At 37.8% G+C, this 24,613-nt stretch overlaps 1 protein-coding gene and 1 pseudogene across 1 annotated transcript; one reads left to right on the top strand and one right to left on the bottom strand.

Annotated features, from left to right (window-relative positions):
• Positions 1-10,346: 10,346 nt before the first annotated feature.
• On the top strand, positions 10,347-17,192 carry LOC125480900 (annotated as a pseudogene).
• Positions 17,193-17,700: 508 nt separating this feature from the next.
• On the bottom strand, positions 17,701-23,852 carry LOC125468357 (ATPase 10, plasma membrane-type-like). Its single transcript, XM_048564014.1, is given in 22 exon segments — positions 17,701-18,312; positions 18,410-18,592; positions 18,684-18,857; positions 18,981-19,141; positions 19,353-19,434; positions 19,552-19,584; positions 19,690-19,848; positions 19,850-19,929; positions 20,015-20,176; positions 20,326-20,470; positions 20,572-20,676; positions 20,896-21,018; positions 21,106-21,225; positions 21,397-21,516; positions 21,665-21,871; positions 21,958-22,137; positions 22,294-22,428; positions 22,516-22,653; positions 22,747-22,845; positions 22,940-23,059; positions 23,151-23,234; positions 23,690-23,852. Coding segments are annotated over 21 exon segments (2,853 nt in total). The 5' UTR covers positions 23,217-23,234; positions 23,690-23,852; the 3' UTR covers positions 17,701-18,051.
• Between the last annotated feature and the right edge of the window lie 761 nt (positions 23,853-24,613).

The following is a 24,613-nucleotide window of genomic DNA, read 5'->3' as shown; positions in this document are numbered from 1 at the left end:
CGTCGACTTGGACGTGCTTCGTTCGGCTAACTGCGGAGGTTGTTTCCTAGCCTATTTGTTAAGCATGATGTTTCTAACTTTAAATGTGGTGTTTGTGAAATGGCTAAAAGTCATCGTCCTTCGTTTCCGCCTAGTTTGAATAAAAGTTCAATCTTGTTTATGATAATTCATTCTGATGTTTGGGGACCATCTAAAACTGCTAAACTTGGCATTACTCATTGGTTTGTTACTTTTATTGATGACTGCACACGTATGACTTGGGTTTGTTTGATGAAGTCCAAAAGTGAAGTTACTTCTTTGTTTCAGCGGTTTTACAAATTGGTACAAGTATAATATAAGTCACAAATTCAGGTTCTCAAGAGGGACAATGGCTGCGAATATCTAAACTTTGAACTTCATGCCTTTCTTGATCATCATGGTATTGTTCATCATACCACATGTTCATATACTCCACAACAAAATGGTGTTGCAAAATGCAAGAATCATCAGGTTCTAGAGGCTGTTCGTGCTTCTTTGCTCGAGGCACGTTTCCCGTTATCTTTTTGAGGAAAAACTCTCACCTCAGCTTCGTATCTCATGAATCATGTTCCATCTCAATCAGTCGACTTTCAGACACCGCTCCACACTTTCTCTTCATATGTTGATGCTCCGAAAGTTCCTAATATTCCACCTCACATGTTTGGCTGTGTGGTCTTCGATCATCTTTATAAACATCAGAGAAGTAAGCTTGAACCTCGGGCCTTACGATGTGTGTTTGTGGGGTATGCCTCAAATCAAAAAGGGGTATTGTTGTTATCACCATCCGATGAAAAAAATTGTTTGTCACTGTGGATGTTGCGTTTCATGAGAATGATATATACTACCAATCCCGAGTCTTCACTTCAGGGGGAGAATTAGACAGAAGTTGAAACTCTTGATTATACTATTCTAGATATAGATAGTGTGAAGGATTTGGATTTACGTGATGATGTCTTGGAAATAAGTGGTGATCATTGGCATGAAAACATTGATGTGAATGAATCGGAACTAAGTGGTAATGTCTTGGAGACAAGTGGTGATCATTCACATGGAAACAATGTTGAAAACCTTGAAAGGGACGAGTTGACATTGCCAGATAACTCACTACCAGTTTCTTAACCATCAGACAATCCTATGTCGCCAGCTACCTCACAGTCAATCTTAAGTCCCAATAACCATAATCAATTGTCTTCGATCCCGGATGCATCACTACCATGTCGTCTCCCTGATCGCGTCAACTGAGGTATTCTTAAACTTACTTATGAAGTCGACCCTAAATGTAAAACTAGGTATCCGATGAGTAAGCCCAACCTTGAGTCTAATGTGTTATCCCCGTTAAGTAATTATATGTCTACCAGTCACATGTCAGAATCAAATAAGTCATTTGTGCATTAATTATCTACTGCATTTATTCCTAACAATGTGCATGAGGCTTTAGCTGATCCACGTTGGCAAACAGCAATGAATGAAGAGTTGAAGTCTTTAAAGAAGAATGCTACCTGGAAGATCACAGACTTGCCAGCTGGCAAGAAACTTGTGGGATGTAAATGGGTCTGTATGGTGAAGTACAAAGCAGACGAGACGATGGATTGCTTTAAGGCAAGACTAGTAGCAAAAAGATACACCAAAAAAATATGGAATTGACTATACAGATACATTTGCCTCTATGGACAAGATCAATACAGTCCATGTTTTGTTGTTCTTGGCTGCAAATCTTAATTGGCCATTAAAGTAGTTCGATGTGAAGAATATCTTCTTGCATGGGGATTTGACAGAAGACATTTACATGGAACTCCCACCAAGGAGTAACGTTCCAGATATGCATAGACAAAAGGTGTGCATGCTTCGAAAATTATTGTATGGGTTGAAGCAGTCTCCAAGAGCGTGGTTCAGTAGATTTACCAAGTCTATAAGAGCATTTGGATATAAGCAAAGCAATTGTGATCAGACGTTGTTCTTGAAATGTCAAAATAGAAAGCCTACAACACTCATTGTATATGTGGATGACATGGTAGTTACCGGTAACGATCAGGATGAGCGTGTAGCTTTGCAGAAATATTTAAGTACATAATTCGAGATGAAGGATCTTGGGTCTCTGAAATATTTTCTCAGGATTGAGGTATCAAGGAGCAAGTCAAGAATCTTCTTGTCGCAGAGAAAGTATATTCTTGACCTGTTAAAAGAAACTGGCATGTCAGCATGCAAAACCGTGACTAGTCCGTTGGCAGAAGGAATGAAGTTGAGCATTGATTTAAACCAAGTACCAGTAGATAAAGGGAGGTATCAACGGTTAGTGGGAAGATTAATGTATTTGGCACATACTAGACCAGACCTTGCTCATGCCTTGAGTGTCGTTAGTCAATACATGCATGATCCAGGAGAACAACACATGAATGCAGTTATGAGGATATTGAGTTATTTGAAAGGAAGTCCGGGGAAAGGAATTTTATTTAAGAAGAATGATTATTTTAGTATTGAAGGTTATACGGATGTTGACTGGGCCAGTTTGAGTGATGAAAGGCGCTTAACATCAAGTTACTTCAACTTTGTTGGTGGAGATCTGTTTACTTGGAGAAGCAAGACGCAGGGAGTAGTAGCAAGGTCGAGTGCAGAAGCAGAATACAGAAGTATGGCCCTTGGTATTTGTGAGATTTATGGTTTAAACTATTACTACAAGATTTGGGTGTCAAACATAATCAATCGATGAGGTTGTTTTGTGATAATAAGGTTGCTTGAGATATTGCTCATAATCCGGTCGAACATGACAGAACTAAACATGTAGAGGTTGATAAGTTCTTTATTAAAGAAAAGCTAGAAGGTAAAATAATTGAAGTGCCTCCAATTAGAACGGAAGATCAAATAGCTGACATTCTCACCAAAGCAATTTCCAGTGAAATGTTCTCTAAGTTTCTAAACAAGTTGGGCATGTGTAACATATATGCACCAATTTGAGGATGAGTGTTGAGTTGTATAGTTTCCTATAATTTAGGATTTCCTAGTTTAGGATGGATCTCGTGTAATCTAGGAGAAATCTCTTTGTAATTATTCTTTTCTATTTGGTTAGGCTTAGGATTGTATATTATACCTCTTCTTGAGAAGAATAAACATATCATTCAAAGCATTCTCTTCTATTTTGTACAACTTCACCATTTTTTGTTTTGTTTTCTTGATTAGAAGAATGTAATGTAGGTTGTTTCTCCATATTAATCCTGGATGTGTAATTAGTAACTATAAATTTTGGTGACTGGGGAAGTAGGAAAAATGGTGGTTCCACAGAGGGACACAGAGACTTTCAAAGCACAATTGGACATTTAGATGGGAGGATAAATCTCTATAGGGGTGGAAACTTAGCAGAAACTGTATTCTTCTCTTTCTAAAGGAACCGGTATAAACGGTGAACTGGATAACTGGGGTCTCATGGATCTCTGTATGACACCTGCCAAGTTAGCGTATGAGAATGCCCAAGTCATTAGATATATTGCTGTTGATCATTAGAAGGCAAGCTATTCTTGTCCAGCTCTGTCTTTGGTATTTTCATGGCAAACTCATCGTAATAAATACTGTTCGCGCCCTAAATTTGCCATGGGCCTCGTGGGCATTCCGAGAATTTACTCGAACAAGAAACTGGTCGGTGCTAGCATGCCACTACTAGATGCCGCTAGTAGACGGGATCTAAATGATTGAGATTGCGCTTGAGTTCGACTTCTAACCAAGAGATTGTGCCATTGAGTGTGAGTGACTCAAATCAAGGTTCTTTCTTTGCCTTAAAGATAAGGACTTCACTTATGTGGAGAAATGTAACAATATGTAAATGGCAGGTTTGTTGGAAGTGTAAATGACAGTGGAAAGTAAATGATTGGTATTGTAGATTGCTTGTAAATTAAATGACTAGAAATGAGTTGTATAGAAATGTATCTATTTAAAGTACAAAACATTATAAGTACAAAAGGATGCTAAATACAAGGTCGAGCTTGTTCTCGAGAGATCGGGCAAATTGCTCTAGTCTTGTGGCAATTTCTGGTGGTTTGGGAAATGGCTTTGAAGGTTGTAAATAAAAATACAAAGGAGATCGATACTACTGAGTACGCACCAGAGCTAAAAACAAGGAAAGTAAAAGAAGCCAACATGCTTGCAATGAGAAAGCATGCAATTATTTTGATTAAACAAAGCTCTTGGCACACCTCCACCATCCAAACAAAAGGGAAAAACAATATTTTAATGTCAATCTACCCCACTTGATGTAGCCAAATATCTTCCAAGTTAGCCTTTTTGCACAATCATTCTCCAAATGCCATATTTTGACTTTAGACCCAAATAAGTAAAATTGTGCACATTTTAAGTGCAAACAAATACTAACTAGTTTAATTTAGACAACGAAAGCAGTTGCATTTTGTGGATTTCTACAACTGCTGGAATGGTAAGAAGTTTATTTTGATTCTTGAATATGACTTTTGGATCTCGTCAATAGTACTTTCAAATTTCAAAGTTCTTAGTTTAATAGGTCCTATTAATTTTTCTTCTCCTTTATGGGATGATGAATGATAGATTTCCAAAAGTAGATATCCGAGTGTCCATACTTTGCGGCAAGCCTAAAGATGCAAACTTGATATTGATCAGCTTCAGAGGCACAGAACCTTTTGATGCCGAGTACCGATTTTGACTACTCTTGGTATGAAATTCCTTAGTTGGGGAAAGTACACATGGGATTCTTAGAAGCCCTAGGCTTGGGCGATAGAACAAATGCTGCAACCTTCTACAATCAACTTATAGGGATACCCAACGAATTCACTCCGGACAATTGTGTTGGTGTTAGCAAAAGACCTTCCTAAGGTACCAAAGCATCGGCCTCAAACATTATGAAACAAGGTGGAAGTGATCAGTATGACAAGATAGATCACCGGACATGGTGAAGAAGTCTGCATACTATGCTGCAAGAAGAAAGCTCAAGCGCTTACTAAAGGAGCACAAAAATGCAAAATTCATGGTTACCGGGTATAGCCTAGGCGGTGCGCTTGCCATACCGTTCCCATCAGTGCTGGTGTTACATGAGGAGAGGGCGGTGATGCAGAGGTTTCAGAGCTGGCTTGGTGTGTACACATTTGGGCAGCCCCGGACTGGAAATAAAACTTAAGAGAAATAATCCAGATTATTTCTCTTAATCCTTCACTTACACACTTTATTTCTCTTAAGTTTTGGATTGAGGACATACTTGTTCATTGAAGCCCCGGATTATTCAAATGTATAAGTGAAGGGTTGAGTACATCTAAGTTTTGTACGTGAAAGCCCCGGATTATGTACGTGGAAGCCCATTTGAATAATCCGGGGCTACAATGAACAAGTATGTACTTTAAGTTTTGTATAAATGTATAAGTGAAGGATTGAGTACAGACTTGTTCATTGTTACCCATTTGAATAATCCGGGGCTACAATGAACAAGTATGTACATTTGGGCAGCCCCAGACTGGTAATAAAACTTAAGGGCAGTGATGCAGAGGTTTCAGAGCTTGCTTGGTGTATACACATTTGCTACGTGGAAGCCTATTTGAATAATCCGGTGCCAAAGTACTTTAGGGTTGTCTATTGCAACGATCTTGTGCCCCGGTTGCCTTACCATGACAAAACCTTCTTGTTTAAGCACTTTGGGGTGTGCCTATACCATGACAGCCTTTACAATGAACAAGTATGTACTCAATTCTTCACTTATACACTATATTTCTCTTAAGTTTTGTATTACTATTAATTAGGCCTGGCAATTTCTGACACGACCCGATAACCCGACACGACACGACACGAAATTAACAGGTGTTTGGGTTGACACGATAACGAATCGGGTCGTTATCGGGTAACCCGATAAGCACTTGTTAAGATAACGGGTTGGTTCGGGTATACACGTGGGTAACACGATACACGATAAGCAGAATATTATTTTTATAATTTTATAACCCTAAAAAAAATACTATAATAATTATATACATTAATTTTACAATTTTATACCCCTAAAAATTATAATAAATATATATATATATATATATATATATTAAATTAACTATAAAATTTATAATAATTATAATAATTATATATACTATAATAATTATACCCCCAAAATATTAAGTCTATCTATAATAATTATATATATATATATATATTAAATTTTATAAAAACTATAATAATTATTAATTAATAATTTAATATGCATGATGCATTGCATGATTTTGCATCCATTGAAATTTGATGTGATTTCTTTCCATTCAAATTTCAATAATCAATTTCTTGCCGTTGCCAACTTGCCGCCCTTTTTGAAAACAAAAAATGGAGGGAAAATGAAAATGTTAAGAAAAGTTGAAAATGAAACAAAAAAGTGAGGGAATTAGGGAAAGATGTTGGAGGGAAAAATGAAAATGATAAGAAAAAGTTGAAAAGGAAACAAAAAAGAGAGGTAAAAATGAAAATTAATAGAAGTGGTGAGAAATTTTTTTTTTTTTTTAAGTTATTAACTTTTTATCACACACATGACTGTCATGACATATCTCACTATTTTTAATTTTTTATAATGACACACGTGACACGTGATGTATGTACTATTCCATGTATCAGTCAATTATAATTTAAACGTACAAAATAAATAGATTTAAATCTACTTAATAAATATATATATACACACACACACACGGAACTTGATTGATGGCATACGAATTCTCCAAAACTAATTTCAACGATCCAAACCATCAAAATTGTTTGTATATGCTTGGAGATCACATCAGGAAAAAATCACAAAAAAAAAACATTCAGAGATCAAGTAACGGGACAAAGCTTTTCAACGGTTATAAACGAAAAATCACGATTTAACAGTTATTTTAACTCCGATTTTGATGATTTTTTATAACTACACTCCTTGACCCTATATGAATACAATGAATGAATTCGATCTTCAATTTAAAATATTTACATAAGTGGATACCACAAAATCTTATGTTATACTTAATGAAAGTATAAATAAACTCTAAGTGTTAGTCAATCTATCGTTTTACGAATTCTCCAAAACTAATTTCAACGATCCAAACTGTCAAAATTGTTTGTATATGCTTGGAGATCACATCAGCAAAAAATCACAAAAAAAAAACATTTAGAGATCAAGTAACGGGACAAAGCTTTTCAACGGTTATAAACGAAAAATCACGATTTAACGGTTATTTTAACTCCGATTTTGATGATTTTTTTATAACTACACTCTTTGACCCTATATGAATACAATGAATGAATTCGATCTTCAATTTAAAATATTTACACAAGTGGATACCACAAAATCTTATGTTATACTTAATGAAAGTATAAATAAACTCTAAGTGTTAGTCAATCTATCGTTTTACGAATTCTCCAAAACTAATTTCAACGATCCAAACCATCAAAGTTGTTTGTATATGCTTGGAGATCACATCAGTAAAAAATCACAAAAAAAAAACATTCAGAGATCAAGTAACGGGACAAAGCTTTTTGACGGTTAGAAACGAAAAATCAAGATTTAACGGTTATTTTAACTCTGATTTTGATGAATTTTTACAGCTACACTCCTTAACCTTATATGAATACAAAGAATGAATTTGATCTTCAATTTAAAATATTTACACTAGTGGATGTGGATATCACAAAATCTTATGTTATAATTTATATACTTAATAAAAGTATGAATCAACTATAATATTAATAATTATATACATTAATTTAATAATTTTATATCCCTAAAAAGTAAAAACTATAATAATTATATAGATGTAGGTGTAAATTGAATACAATTTCATTATGATCGATGTAAATTGAAGATTTTGTAAATGGAGGTGTAAACTTTTGAGAAAGACTTACAATCTTAAAAACAAAAACTCTTTATCCTTGCACATTTAATATTTGTAATATATTAGTAGTGTATGTATTATTTTTTTTATTAGGCTTTTATTTTCGAGTGTAGATATAGTACTTGAACGAGAAATGTTTTAATGTTTTGAAGTAATATTTATGTGGCAATGTGTGGTATGTGCAAATTTTAAAAAAAATATTTTTTTTTCTTAACGGGTCATAATGGGTCATAACGGGTCGGGTCACTTTACCCGTTGGGTAAAGTGACACGACCTGTTAAGGATCCGTTAAATAACGGGTGTGACACGACACGACCCATTAAGATAACAGGTGTTACACGAAAACGACATGAACACGATAGACACGACCCGTTTGCCAGGCCTACTATTAATTGTCCTCGAATTCGATCCTTTAACTTAACATCCCGCATACTATTAGGCCAAGTCATATATAGAGAAAGTAAAGAATTTTACCCTGCAGTTCCTTCTTGATGCCACTACATTACACATTGCAGCATGCTTTTTAAAATCGGCACAATAGGAAGTTTCTGTCTAGTTAATTAAGGATCTCAATCTTTCAAACCGTAAAATCGGTTCGTTGCAGACCTAGTTTTATATTTTATCTTCTTCTTTTACTGAGTTACTTTCTTCGTCTGTGACGTGTGCATCTTTGAGGAGAATGGAGGAGGAGCCGAACAGAAACTACTTTGGTATCAGATATCTGATACCGGAATATCTGAACGCTGTTTGGGAGCTAATAAGAGCGTTAACAATGGGCTACACTTATGGGCCTGAGTACAGAGACAGGGATGGTTCTCCATTTTGCTAGCGATCAAAGGACTTGCGGCTCCTGGTCTCTCTGCACATTGCCCTAAAAATTACATCAATTCAGTGAGGCTCGGGAAGAACCGCCTTCTTCAGATGTCCTCGTTTTAAGCAGAAAAACTTGCTTTGGACGGGTTTACCGCCAGCATAGTTAAGAGAAAGCTTTCTTGGTGTACAAGCAAGGTGCATTATCAAGATCTTTTGTATGGTCAAATTCATTGCCACTAGTTTCAGTTAGAATTTGGTGGGAATTTTCCATTAGGGTACATGAATCAAGTTCAAACTTGGGCATCGATCATTTTTTTATGCTAATCATAGAATAAAAAGGCAAACTTGCACGCGTTCTACTTCCATCTTAGTACTCAAATCCAACTATGGAAAAATGTGAAATTTACATCTTCCTGCCGAATTTTGCGACCAACAAAAAATATGTAAAATGTTAATTTCAAGGCATTTTGCATCACCTATTGGAGATGTTCTTGTGATTTTTTTTCCAAGTAACCAGTGATGCCACATGACAAACAGGGTATTTAGAGTAATTTTTGAACACATGGCAAACATTCAATGAACTAGTGACGTCACTGAGACTATGCATTTATTTCAAGAGAGGATATCTCCATTCCATGGGTACTGATCTACAATTAAAAGGACATATTCCTCCCATGTGATGTATTTATATTTTGGATGCGGTCCTTAGCTATTAATGTTCTTTGATTGAAAGCTTGTTGGTCTTTAGTTTTTGTTCGAAGTCTCTGACATTAATGTAATATTGTATTTCTATGTAGGTTATTATTATTTTAAATTAAAAATTAAATTTTTTAGTGGTTTATGTTAATAAAATTTTAAATAAAACCCATAATTTGTGAGATTAAAAAGAACCTTGAGGTACAATTCTACTCTTTTTTTTTACTACTTGTTGAGTACAGTAAACTACTTGGAACCTTGAGGTACAATTATATATATATAATTTTTTTTTGAAGAGAACCTTGAGTGTTGTGTTGAGAGTATGAATCTCATGTCAGGTAAGGCTTGAAAAATAATTAAAATAATCTTAGGTTGAATGTTCAAATTTAACATGTTAAGCACTATTCACAGGTTGGGCAGGCCACACTTGCTCTAACATTGTTTGCTGTGAGTGATCCGCACGTACATGAAGAGGCTAGTTAAGAGTGTGAACACATAAAAAGTAAGTATAAAATATACTTGAAAAAATTCTTTGTGCAGGATTTCTTATCATTTTTTTTTAAATACATGACGCGTTAAAAAAACCTAATTTCTATCAGCTTTCTGCAACAATGATCCTATTTATTAACATGGTTGGTTATTTACGTAGGGTTCATAATAATCCTTTAAAGCATCAATTTTAGGTGTAAAGTCTCAATTTCAAATGATAATTTCACACTTTATAACAAACAATCATGTCGATAAAATGAATTAAAGTTAAAGAAAATGTAGTAGAATTTAGGTTTTCTCAACAGGTTGACAGGACGCTCTGCACAAAGCCGGACTGCATATTCATTAAGTAATGCACTCACAACATGTTAACCATTACTTCATGGTGACTGGAAATTTAATGTATACAAGGGAGAGAAGTATAGGCATACACAGAATTAATGCTCTTGGAGTTGTTTGGACGTATCTTTCTATTCAAAATTTGTGCCCACCTACTATATGCTTTAATGGTGATTGGGGATGTAGGAAAAGTGTTGGTGTCACAGAGGGACACAGAGACTTTCACAAGTGTATTTGGTCACTTGAATGGGAGGGTAGACCTCTGCAAGGGTGAAAACTTAGCGGAAGACATAGTTTCTTCTGTTTCTGAACAAGCGCGAAGTCGGGGAATCCGATGCTTATGGACCTCTGCATTATGGCTTCCAAGGTAGCATATGAGAATGACAAAGTCATTAGAAAAGTTGTGTTAGATAATTGGAAGGCAAGTTATATCCATGGAAAATAAACTCCGCGCTCTCGTTTTTCCCTTCTACATACTCTCTTTGTTTTTGTGCCTTAATTCTTACTTTGATTTGTTCAATCTAAAAGCTCAAAAAAAAAAAAAAAAAAAAGATTAATGATTGCAGGGGAAGAAAAAGTAGTGCGGAAATCATTTCAGTTAATTCTATTCTTGCTTGGTTCTATCTTCATTTTTCTACAAATACTAACTAGTTTAGATTTGAGCTTTCAGTGAAGCAGATGCATTTTGTGGACTTCTGCAGTTGCTGGAGTGGTAAGAAACAACATTTTGAACATTTTTGGTCATAAAACATTTCAACGTTATGAGCTTCATAAGTCCAATTCATTTTTTCCTCTCTATTTATTGGAAGAAAAAATGGCAACTAGGGTTAGGTTAGGTTGCATGTTCACCGTACAAAGGATTTTAGGGTGATAGATAGTGTTGTCAATTCCCTTAATTCAAGGGATGTGTCTCTTGTTGTCAATTTCCTCCATTTGTCTTATTTGTCTTGTCAATTCCCTTAATTCAAGGGATGTGTCTTATTTGTTCTTTTTTGTTAGCTTTAGACGTAAATCAAGGAGGGATAGTTAGTCTTATTTTCTTCCCTCTAGCACATATATATTGCTATCTCTTGTACCTGATTGTTTTATGATGAATATACCATTCACAAAATACAATATGGTATCAGAGCAGTGACCCTAACCGGCCTGTCTCTGTGGTGTTCTCTTGAGAGATTTGTGAGCTTCTTGTCCTTCAATCATGGCTGAAGAAAGCTTAGTAAATTTGGAAGGAGACGGCTTTCATGCTACTCCACCATCACCACACTCAGATATTGATATCAACCCAAATCAACGTCTTAGTTCTGTCTTGCTAAATGAGTTTAACTATCTTCCATGGGAGAGAGCAGTTTCTCTTGCTCTGGGAGGACGATCAAAGCTTGGTTATGTTAATGGTGCTATTCCAATGCCTGAGACTACCTCACCGGAGTATGATGCTTGGCTATGCAAAGACCAGTTGGTCATGTCGTGGCTACTCAATTCCATGGATCGTAAGATTGCAGAAATTTTTAGCTATGCTGAATCCTCCATGACTCTTTGGAAAAATCTCAAGGAAATGTATGGAAATCAGAACAATGCGGCTAGAGTGTTTTAGTTAAAGAAGGACATTGCTGGTTTGCAACAGGAAGGGAAGCCATTTGTGCAACATCTTGGAAAACTGACCACTATGTGGAACGAGCTGAATGTGTATCGACCACACACCATCGACGCTGCTGTGCTAATTAAAAGAGCCGAGGAAGACAAAATATTCCAACTCCTAGCAAGCCTGAGCCCTGACTTCGAAGATCTTCGAAGCCATATCCTCATGAATCCCGACCTGCCTTCTTTTCAAGTGTGTGTGCCACAATTCAAAGAGAAGAGGTTCGAAGGAAAGTCATGACTTTGGACATGAAGGCAAATATACCAGAAGCTAGGGCTTACTTCTCTAACCAAAAACTTGGTGAGGAGAGAGGCTACAAAGGAAAGAAAACTGGCTTAAAATGTAGCCATTGTGATGCTGGTGGGCACTCAAGAGACCGATGCTGGATTCTTCATCCAGAGTTAAAACCAAAGTTTCCTAGGGATAACAAAGGTGTCTCGAAAGGCTCGTACAACCCTTCTTACAAGGCAAATCATGTTGCCACAACTTCTTCTGATGGAGCACTGAAGTTCACCACTAATCCAGCTGCACTGATCAACGAGTTTGCTATGTTTCTTCACAAGAAACAAGGTCTTGGAGATAGTGAAGGACCACTAAATCAGTGTGACAACAATCAAACTGCACTACTAGGACAGTTTGCTGGCTTCCTGGCTGGAAATGAAGGCGTGGTACAAAGGGACATCCCAAGTATCTTACACTCCTTCTCAACTGCTCTCAACATTGGTAATGTGCATGAATATTGGATTATAGATTCTGGAGCCACTGATCATATGACTAACAAGTCTATAAACTTGCATAAATTTGAAAAATTTTCTATTCCATCTCAAGTGTCAGTTGCCAATGGAAAAAATGCTATGGTTGTGGGAAAAGGAAAAATACATTTGATCTCAAGTGATGTCGAGTCTGAGGCTCTTTATGTTCCCTCATTCCCTTTTCAACTTTTATCTGTTAGCAAGATCACAAACTCATTAAATTGTCTTGCCATTTTCTCTCCCAAAAATGTGATCTTTCAGGATGTAGTCACCAAGAAGACGATTGGTGAAGGATTTTTCTTAAATGGTCTCTACTATCTTTCCAAGCATATTCAAGTTCCCAAGGTTTTTCAAGTCACTTCAAGCTTAGCTCAAGAACAATAACTTTGGCACCAACGTCTAGCACATCCTTCTGAAAAAGTTCTATCCACCTTGTTCCCAAATATGTGCAAAGTTACAAGTCCTTGTGATGTTTGTCATTTTTCTAAGTTTACTAGATTACCATTTACTTCCTCTTTGTCTAGGGCTAGTAACCCTTTTGAAATCGTGCATTCCGATGTTTGGGGACCAACTATAGAGTCTTTTGATGGATACAAATATTTTGTAACTTTTGTGGATGATTTCACAAGGATTACTTGGTTGTATCTTTTGAAATTTAAAAGTGAAGTGATGGAAGTTTTGCAAGATTTTCATAGACTTGTGGCCACCCAATTTGCTTCAAAAATTCATATTTTACGATCAGATAACGGCACAGAATATATGTCTCATAACATGTCACACTACTTGAGCACGCATGGTATATTACACCAAACAAGCTGTGTTGGAACACCTCAACAAAATGGGGTGGCCGAGAGGAAGAATAGAGATCTACTTGAGAAGACTAGAGCTCTTATGTTTCACATGAATGTGCCTAAGAAGTTTTGGTCTCAAGGAGTCCTTACTGCGGCATATCTCATCAATAGATTGCCTAGTAAAGTGTTGAATTTTAAATCACCTTATGAGGTCTTGAAAAATAGAAAGATCAACTTTTCCCATTTGAGAGTCTTTGGGTGTACATGCTTTGTTCACATTCAAACTCAAAATCGTGACAAGCTAGACCCAAGGGCTGCCAAATGTGTCTTTCTAGGTTATTCATCTACCCAAAAAGGTTACAAGTGCTATAATTCAACAACTAGAAAAATGGTTGTTTCAAGGGATGTTAAATTTGAAGAACATGTTCCTTACTTCTCACAATCACTGGATTACTCTAGACAGGGGGAGCATTTGATGGACTTATTTCCTTTTCCATATCCAAACGGAGAAGATGCAACATGCACTCCTAGTGATCATGTGCCGGATGATGTTAACCTTCACTCGGTGGAACATCTTGAAGACGAAAACCCTTCCTCATCGGAGATTCACACTGCACCCTCCAGTGATCCTTCCAACCATGATGTTGTTCAAATACCTGTAGTTCAATCTCCTACAGTTCGTCGCAATCCTGCACGAGAGAGGAAACTTCCATCCAAGTTGCATGATTATGTGACCTACACTACCAGGTATCCCGTGACTGATGTTATTGATTATAGCAAAGTCTCATCTTCTTTTGCTACATTCCTAAGTGCCATTAATGAAGCTCGAGAACCTCAAAGTTTTCAAGAAGCCAATCTTCACAGTGAGTGGAGAAATGCTATGGCAGAGGAGCTTCAAGCCCTCTATGAAAATAACACATGGACTATAGTGAAACTTCCAAAAGGAAAGAAGGCAGTGGGGAGTCGTTGGGTGTACAAAACTAAGTTTCATTCAGATGGTACAATCGAAAGGAATAAGGCTCGCTTGGTTGCTCGAGGTTTTACACAAACCTATGGCGTTGATTATAAAGAGACATTTGCTCCGGTGGCAAAAATGAACACTGTTAGAGTATTGTTGTCGGTTGCAATTAACAATGCATGGCCTCTCTTTCAAATGGATGTTAAAAATGCTTTCCTGCATGGTGAACTTGAAGAAGAGGTTTACATGAAGCTACCCCCAGGTCATCCTCAATCAAACAATCCAGAAATGGTGTGCAAACTCCATAAATCCATTTATGGTCTCAAGCAAAGTCCACGTGCATGGTATGCCAAGCTCAGTCATGTTCTGGAAAGGGTTGGTTTTTGTCGAAGTATTGCGGATTCTTCCCTATTTGTTCGTTCCAGCTTAGTGGGTAAACTAGTTGTGCTCATTTATGTTGATGATCTAATTGTGACAGGTGATAATATGTCAGAGATTAATGCTCTTAAACAGTATCTCAACAACAAGTTTGCTATCAAGGATCTTGGCACTCTCAAATACTTTCTGGGCATCGAGATGGCACACTCTCACAAGGGTTTCTTCCTCAACCAACGCAAGTATGTCATGGATCTTCTTCACGAAGCAAAAATGACAGATTGCAAGCCTGCTCGTACCCCCTTGGATAGCAACTTGAAGCTAAAAACTCACGGTGATCCAGTTCCCAATTTAAGTTACTATCAAAGAATGGTTGGCAAACTCATTTATCTGACTATCACACGTCCTGATATATTATATGCTGTCAGCATTGTTAGCCAGTTTATGCACTCTCCAAGCATGGATGATTTGAAGATTGTTCATCGTGTGCTACGTTATCTTAAGGGTTCCATTGGTAGAGGAATTCTTATGCGCAACAATAGTCACACTCAGATCTCAGGCTATACCGATGCTGACTAGGCAGGCAATTCTCTCGATCGCAAGTCTACCACTGGGTTTTGTACGTTTGTGGGAGGCAACCTAGTTACCTGGAAAAGCAAGAAACAAAGTGTTGTTGCACGCTCTAGTGCAGAGGCAGAGTATCGTGCTATGGCGTCCACTGCTTGTGAACTTATTTGGCTCAAAAGCCTTCTGTTGACTTTAGGTTTTCCTCATCAACAACCCATGTCCCTACACTGTGATAATCAGGCCGCGATGCACATTGCATCGAATCCTGTATTCCATGAGCGAACTAAACATATTGAAGTTGATTGTCACTACGTCAGAAATCAAGTTCAGTCCAAGGTGATCGACACTCACTACACGCGCAGTCATGATCAACTTGCAGATATTTTCACAAAAGGATTACCCTCTGCTGATTTTCAACGTCTTTTGTTCAAGCTTGGATCAATTAATCCCTTTGATCCAGCTTGAGGGGGAGTATTGGAAGAAAGAATGGCAACTAGGGTTAGGTTAGGTTGCATGTTCACCGTACAAAGGATTTTAGGGTGATAGATAGTGTTGTCAATTCCCTTAATTCAAGGGATGTGTCTCTTGTTGTCAATTTCCTCAATTTGTCTTATTTGTCTTGTCAATTCCCTTAATTCAAGGGATGTGTCTTATTTGTTCTTTTTTGTTAGCTTTAGACGTAAATCAAGGAGGGATAGGTAGTCTTGTTTTCTTCCCTCTAGCACATATATATTGCTATCTCTTGTACCTGATTGTTTTATGATGAATATACCATTCACAAAATACAATACTATTTTTTTGGATGATGATATGATAGATTTTTGCTCGCAGATGTCTACAAACTTGTTCATACTCTGACAAGCCTAAAGATACAAATCTAATATCGATCAGCTTCCTGGGAAGGGAACCTTTTTACGCCAGTATTTGGAGTACCGAATTTGAGTATTGTTGGTATGAAATTCCAATGTGGGGAAAGTACACATGGGATTCCTAGAAGCCTGAGGCTTGGGGAACAGAACTAATGTTGTAACCTTCCGAAACCACCTTCAAATGAAACACATAGGGTATGAAAGTGGAAATTCTTCAGAAGGCCCCAAGGCATACTATGCTGTTAGAAGAAAGCTCAAGAGATTACTAGAGGAGCACAAAAATGCAAAATTTGTAGTCACGGGGCATAGCCTGGGCAGAGCTCTTGCCATCTTGTTCATGTCAGTGCTGGTGTCGCATGAGGAGATGAAGTTGATGCAAAGGTTGTTGGGTGTGTACACATTTGGACAGTCTAGGGTAGGGCATAGGAAGCTAGCGAGGTACATGGATGCGTGTTTAGATAGCCCGGTTCCAAAGTACTTCAGGGTTGTCTACTGAAATGATCTTCTTCCCTGGTTTCCTTATGATTACGAAAACTTCATGTTTAGGCATTTCGGTGTGTGCCTTCACTATGAAAGTTGTTACATCGAACATGTAAGTCTTGACTATTCAAGCCTTTGATTTTACACCCCGTTTCAAAAATTGTATTAGCACCCCCAAAATAGTCGTTCTGTACTCTGCTCAAAATTAATATTTTTCTAGTATGTACTTGGTTATTTTGTTCTTTGACATGCATATTTGAAGAGATTGGAGGATGAGCCAAACAACCACTACTTTGGAATGAGATACCTGATACCAGAATACCTGAATGCTGCGTGGGAGCTCATAAGAAGCTTAGTAACGGGGTACACACATGGACCAGAGTATAGAGAGGGTTGGTTCTCCATTTTTGTACGAATGACGGGACTTCTGTTTCCTCTTACCTCGTCACATTCCCTTACAGATTACATCAATTCCGTGAAGCTTGGAAAGGTGCGCATCATTCGGATGTCTAAAATTCACGAGGTAGAGTCATTTGAACGACTTCAGCCTTCGATCATATGATGATGTGGCTTGTTGTCCAAGTAATTTACTGCACTCAACAAGTAGAACTGTACCTAGTCTCTGGCTTTGTTTCACATTAGTTTTGTTGTTGTAAGGAGTGCAGAAAGGCTGAGCCCTTAACATTTTCACCAATAGATCAATTTTGATTCTGCCTGTGAAATGTCCAGATCTCAGCCCCAAAAAAGACTAGAAAGCTTGGTTATTGCATTATTCGAAATTCTCTGTGTAGGACGTTTGTCCTTTATTGAATGGTGGGTTTTGTATCAATAATGTCAAAACATGTATCAATAACATGTTGATACATTTTGCTACCTACAAGTTATTTACCAATATTATCGACCGCTTATTAACACCATATTGACAGTCCGTTCTTTTGGTAAAGAACGGACGTCCTATCCAGAGAAAAATCTATTAAACTAGAACTTTCTTTTGCCTTAAATATCACTCCAGCAATGACATTCATGCTCCAATTCATCTTCTTCAATCCTTGACACAGTACAAAAAAAAATAGCAACAATCTTCTTTTGAATAACTACAAAAATTCAATGTGTATTACTCTTTTAAAAGAGCAAACCATATGTAATAATACATCAGATCCAATAAACAGAAAAGTCCCCTGTGCATGTCAGGTGAGTTTGCAGTTTCCTAATTTTATTACAAAAAAAGTTGCAACAAATACTAATTAAGCAAATGGATTTTCTGACCTTTTAGAACCCAAAGAATTGACCACCACCAAAAACCCAAATGTCAATTTCTTGCAGATACTCAGCATCAATCATGTGAGCAAATGCTGATAAATTCGTGCCTTCAGAGTATCGATAACACGTTGATACATTTTGCAGATATCCATGTATTTTTTTCAGACCGTATGGGCTGATTGAATGGCACTCAGGTCCAAATTCTTGAGCCTCAGTACAGATTCTACATGTCCTCTCAGAGTGTGTATCTCCCCGAGCCGGGCAATTTCAGCGCGTCGCCTGGCCTGTTCCGCAATCAAAGAAGAACGCTTGCCGGTCCTGTTGATCTCATAGTCTTGTAACCCTTGTAAGCTTTTCTGAGAAAGTATCCACTTAGCTGCCCTATCTTCCTTCCCATAGTCTTTCTTACTAGTAAAAGCTGTCTGTTGAATATCAAAAGCAACATAGAAATCAAAGTTAGAATTTCAAGCCGAATGCTAGAAAGTTTCAATGCAACTTAACTTAGAACATTGCACAAACCTTTCTATCGAATAACAGATTCCAGGCGTCCCCGGTCAAAGCATAGCGAATTGCAAATTTAATGATGTCCAAAGGAATGTAGAAAATCACACTGTACAACCAGATGATTCCGGCCCATCCCCATCCAATGCCGCTGATATATGCAAAGCTGATTGTTGCATATACAGCAATCAAAGTTGCCACCTAATATTTTTACAGAAACAAATTTTCAATACATGAAAATGTAAATCAGATTGTGAGGAAATTTTGTTAGATGCAATCGAAATAGGCATACCAGTTGAGCCACCACGAAAGCGCACATCAACATAGTTCCGGGCCTCTCAAGAAATGACCACCCCTGGCTTCTTGTCACAAATATGAGAGCCTGGCTGATGATACTGACTTGCAGATATACAGCAGACGAAACTTCCTCGCTACTGCTCGATAAATCTCTTACATTGAAGGTTCTCTGCAAGTGATATAAAATCAGCAAGCATCATAGATGTAAACCGAGTTAATGTATCTTCTGCTGCTTATTTTGCAGAGGATCTTAGAAAACAAAGTCAATTAGCCTCATTTCTGTGTTTCATACCTCGAAGAAGTCAGTGTCAACAACAACCCAGTAGAACAATACAGTAACTAAAGCAAGGTATGTGCCAATGACAATGCCAGTAGCAAATATCTCATTCAGCTTCCAGCTATCAGGCTTCGGGGAGGGCTTTACGCGATCCTGCGAAATTGTCATGATGGTTCCTGCATTTAAAATTTAAATACAACGTCAGTTACTCATTGTTGATAATTGTCTATGAATGTCTAAACATAACTGATCTACAAGTTCGTTTGCATCTGTTATGTTTTTCTTAATATTCTTCTGCATGATCTAAAATTTCTTGTTCTTGATGCTTGATCATCTTATTAGAATATAAGGAATAAATATTAACGCTATCACAGTTCAGTATATTACCGTCATTCAGTATGGCTATAATCAGAACCATGAAAGGTGGGAAGTCATATTCCCAGATCAACGCAAGAAGCACGAAACCAAGCTGCAGAAGGATGAAGTTTAAAACATTACGGAAAGTTGAAACATAACCAATCTTCAAAGACTTAGGATTAAGTCTAAAAAATTATTTGAAGGTGAGACTATAATATAGAAAACTTACCACAATCCTAATTGTTATGGAGACAGCATATATCTGCATATTCACGCAAACTAATCAGTTTACCATTGAAATAATGCGGAAACAAAGAACAAAGGTAAACAAAGAAAGGAGAAAAAGATTGCTAATTTGCTACTCAACCGTGTAATTCTTCATTCTTTGGAATATAGCGCGACTGGTGAGGACAGCACTGACAATCACACTCAATCCAGGCTCAGTTAAGACTATATCAGAAGCACTTCTTGCAGCATCTGTGGAATCTGCCACTGCTATACCAATGTCTGCTTTCTTTAAAGCAGGCTGCATCGTTAACTCCGTCTCCAGTCATCCCAACCACATGCTTCTTTTCTTGTAAAATCTTTACAATTTCATACTTGTGTTCTGAAAGTTGCAAATCAAGGATAAGCTAAGTGAGTGATCCAGAGAGAACGTACTTAATTTGTGAAACAGGTGTTCAATTAATTACCAGGGAAGACACCAGCAAAGCCATCAGCCTTCTCAATCAACTCATCCACAGGAAGAGCTTCATGTTCTTCTACGTGGCGGCCTAATAACGAAGAGGAGGGGTACATGTTTGTTCCCATACCAAGTCTCCGCCCTGTCTCCTTTGCAATTGCCAACTGATCACCTGATGTGAGAACAAGAACTCAAGAATCAGTGTCTGTCTTTGACATTTATGCTCAAGGGTTTTACAATTTCAATAAAAAAACAAAGTCAACGATAACATTTGTGTGTGAGACCAAGATTACCTGTAAACAAAGTCAATCAAAAACGTACCTGTAATCATCTTTACACAGACTCCAAGGTTAAGCGCTCTACGAATGGTCTCAGCACTGTCATGCCTTGGAGGATCAAACAAGGGCAACAACCCAGCAAATGTCCATGGACCTCCAGGGCTATCCTTAGTTTTTTCTGGAACTTCCTGGCAGTAGCAAAATTTGGGAGTTGTAAAATGTCAGAAATTTCCACCGGTGCTCAAAAAACCGTTGTTACCAAATTTAGAACATAGTTTGTCTGGCTTACCTGAAAGGCAACTCCAAGAGACCGCAATCCCCTTTCAGCAAATTTTTCAATAATTGAATGCACCCTTCCAGCAATCTCGTCTTTCTCCGGGCATAGATCTAGAATCTGATTTCAGGATGACAATTAAAAAAAAAAAACAATAGAAATCATGTTTGTCCAACTGCAGCAATTATTACATATAAATTGTAAACCTAACTGCGTTTTCAGTACTTTCCTCACTCTCTACAACATTAGAAGCCTATACTATCAGGAGATTATAGTAAGGGGAATAATACTTGGGGGGCGAGTTAAGTTAGGGTTCTTATTCTCTGAACACATCAGTACCTGTTCCGGAGCTCCTTTGCTGGCCCGATACCAGTTACCTTCCGAATCAATGTATGTAATAGCAGTACGCTTGTCCACCGGATTGAAGGGCAGAAAATGCACTTCTGTAATACCTGCTCGTGCCTATAGACGAAAGGGTAATTTTATGCATAAGCATAGAACGGAAAACAGACAAAACTCCAGGGTTGAAGTGTAATCCTATATCCCTACCTCCTTTGGATCAGCAAGCATATTGACAATGGCTGCATCAATAGCGTCCTGGTTCTCCATTCTAGCTGCTCTGGCTGCAAACATGATGACCGCGTCTTTGTCTAGATCTTTGTTGAAAACCTGCAAAGGTACATATGTTTTTTATGTATCTATTCAACCTAAACACATGACCAAACATGCCATATCAAGGACACCCAATATTCAAAAGTTGCCTCCATGGTTCGAAGATTACTTCCATGGAACAAACTAGCTGTTAGGATTAAGTGACTGTCACGGAATCAGCTTTCATACCTCAACTATGTTTCTATCAACTGTTAGGCGATTCAGGGTGAGAGTTCCAGTTTTGTCACTGCAGAGGACATCCATTCCTGCCATCTCTTCAATTGCTGTCATCCTTTTCGTAATGGCACCCTAAGTCACAAAATAAAAGACAAAGGTATGCAAACGATGTCAGTAAATATTTCAGATTATGCTATATAAGTCCATAGATTTCATTGGAAGCATAAATTTTCTTGAAGGTTCCACAATATCGTGGACTTAAAGCTATTAAGAGATGCACCTGTTGAGAAAGTCGATGAGAACCAATGGCAAGTGTAACAGATAACACCGTTGGCATGGCGATCGGAATTCCTCCAATTAAGAGAACAAGAAGGTTGTTGATCCCATCCCTGTAAGAGCGGTGCTGTATTGGGAACATGACAATGATTTCAAGAATCATTCCCACAGCAATAGAGCAAATGCAGAAATTCCCAATGGAGGTAAGGACCTGCACGAAAAATCACGTTACTGATGTCACATCGCGATTTCAAACTTTTGAACCATCATGAGTTGCATGTTAGGCTATTTAATTACCTGCTGGAAATGTCCAACAACTTCAGTGGAGTCCACCAAATGTGCTGCCTTTCCGAAAAAGGAGTTAACTCCGGTTGCGATCACAACAGCTTCAATCTCTCCATGTTTACATGTTGAACCAGAAAATACTTCATCACCTGTCTTCTTGGTCACAGGTAGAGACTCTCCTGTAAGAGCTGACTGCCAAAAACAAATTCAACAATACTACTTCATTTCCGGATTCGTATTAAATTTATATCGAAAATTACAAGCACATCAATCAGATATCCATTTATCAACAGAAGTTGGCTCTTGCCTGGTTTCAAAAAAAAAAAAAAAAAAAAAAAATGCACTTGCCTGGTCAACTTTCAGCGCGTCTCCTTCAAGCAGACGAGCATCAGCCGGAATGATGTCCCCGAGCTTAATGCTAATTATGTCACCTGGTACTAAAATAGCTGCATCTTGCTCTGTCCAGAGCCCATCTCTGAGAACCTGCATAAAAGACATATGAGCTAATAATCTATCGTGTGCCTGAAGATGATATTCTCTGAGCCAAAGGCAGCAAGCAAACCGGCATACCCTTGTCTTCGGAGCTAAGCGATCCATTAGAGCTGATGCAGCATTTCCTGCATTATTCTCCTCAATGAAACTAATCGTTGAGTTGATGATAAGCAGGATAACAATCCCTACAAAGTCCTGCCAGTCAGGACCCTCACCCTGTACGAACAATCCATTACAGTATAAAGTTATGAATCAGAATTTACATTTCCCTGAATCGAAAATGAATACTTAGTTTAAGAGTCTACTTACTCCGCCATTAGCGAGGACAAGAGCCATTATAGCTGCAGCTTCCATAACCCATGACAAGGGGTTCCACATAAAACCAAGGAACTTCAAAAATTTGTTCTCCTGCATTGAAATTAATGGATGTGAATTTAGTTATGCCAGGAACAACTTAAATAATGAATTTAAATGAAGCATGTTTGGGAACTGTGGTGCTTACAGTCTTCTCTTCAAGCTTGTTAAAGCCAAAAATCACCAATCTGGCTTCAGCATCTTCGGTTGAAAGACCTTGTGGTGATGTCCTCAGTTGTTCGAAGACTTCTCCCAATGGCAAGCGTTCCTGTTACATTGGAAGTGTTTTAAAATGCTATTGTAGGGGAGTGAATTCCAAAATGTGGTTGTTGTTGTAGTATAACTAATGCATAACCTACCAAATCGATACCATCCCGATTGAAATTCTCAGGATCCAACAATGGTTTCTCCAGATCTTCAGCCATGATTTAAGCTTTCAAATCCTGAATTTATCAAATGTGCATCGCGTCATTAGGCAGGCATCAGTGCCACAATCAAATCTCACCATTCGAGAGAACCGAAAAGAATTTACTGCATTCCCTAATGAAAACCGAATTCTAACTAGTTTCGATCTTAAAATTTCTATAGCAAGTGGCATTTGAGTGAATCACTATGTCAATCAGTTTGTGCAAATACAGAATTCAAAACCCATGTCCAACTTCTGCATCACTCCCATAAACTAACAAGAATTCCACATTAACATCAATGCAGATTAGTTAGGTGAGAGCTATCATCATTAACCACATAATTAAGACCCTTAATCACCATTAAGAACAAACTCCATCTGCCCAAATCACTAATTAGCATCATGCAAACAATGAACATAGGGAATAAAAAATACAAATGCAACCCACTATTGGGATTCACAACTCAACTGGGAACTTGACAATGTACTTACTGATGATTGAAAAATCTCGAAAATCGGGAAGTACCCGAGTGAGCACTTGGGGAAGAGCAGAAGCAGAGAAAGATGAGGCTTTTTAGCTCCTCCTCTTGCTCTGCTGGAGTGGGTACAGAGAAGAGTAAGGAAGGAGAAGCTATAAGCTGTTATAATAAAAGAAAAGAAGTGATTGTGAATAGAAGTATTTCCTTTGACACCTCCTCTTCCATCTAATTGATTTGGTAGCTGACTGTTGGTTGTGTGAAAAGCGGATGATGATCTGCTTTCAGCATCATGTCTCAATTCAAGTCGTGCCATTTTCTCACGTGTTTGTTGTCCTTCTTAATTGATTACTGAGAGAGAGAGAGAGATGGAAGAACTGGGTTGGAAGAGGAAGGGAGGGTGGGAGGAAGAGCCGTTGGGTTTAACGACCTTTCAAAGCTTACCCTTCCGACCCAACCGTCTCTCCCTCCAAATTGCAAGCCCAAAATTGTCAAATACTATGACGGGGTCGTTAACGTGCGTGCTTGCCTGCTGCAACTAACCAAATACAAAAATGTTCGAATAAAAAAAAAATATACAAAAATGTTTGATAAAAAACAAATAAATACGAATATGTGGCCTGCATAAATTAATTTCTACTTTGTGGGATAGCGACGTGAGAAATCAAAATTACATACGCCTCAAGTCTTCAAAGTCTTAACAAAATTGTGAGAAATTGTGCGGGTTTATTTTCGCTTTTACACTGGGGTCCTACTATGATACGCATTAGAGAGTGTATAAGAGCAAGTTCACTTATTTTAGGAGGGCAAGGGTAAGGGAAAGGGCAAGAGCGTTGCCCTTTGGAAAGTGGTTGCCTTTATGCAAATTCACTAGTTTAATAAGGGTAAGGGTGATTACTATTTAAAATATATAGTTTTTATTTTTTATGCCTTGTAAGTG

Source organism: the organism of the source record quoted next, unplaced genomic scaffold (genome assembly GCF_019419815.1).
Source record: "Pyrus x bretschneideri cultivar Hongxiangsu unplaced genomic scaffold, Pyrus_bretschneideri_v1 Contig37, whole genome shotgun sequence".
In the NCBI taxonomy this organism is placed as follows: Eukaryota; Viridiplantae; Streptophyta; class Magnoliopsida; order Rosales; family Rosaceae; genus Pyrus; species Pyrus x bretschneideri.
Note: the sequence above shows the minus strand (reverse complement) of the source record. Positions and strands in the feature narration are given on the sequence as shown.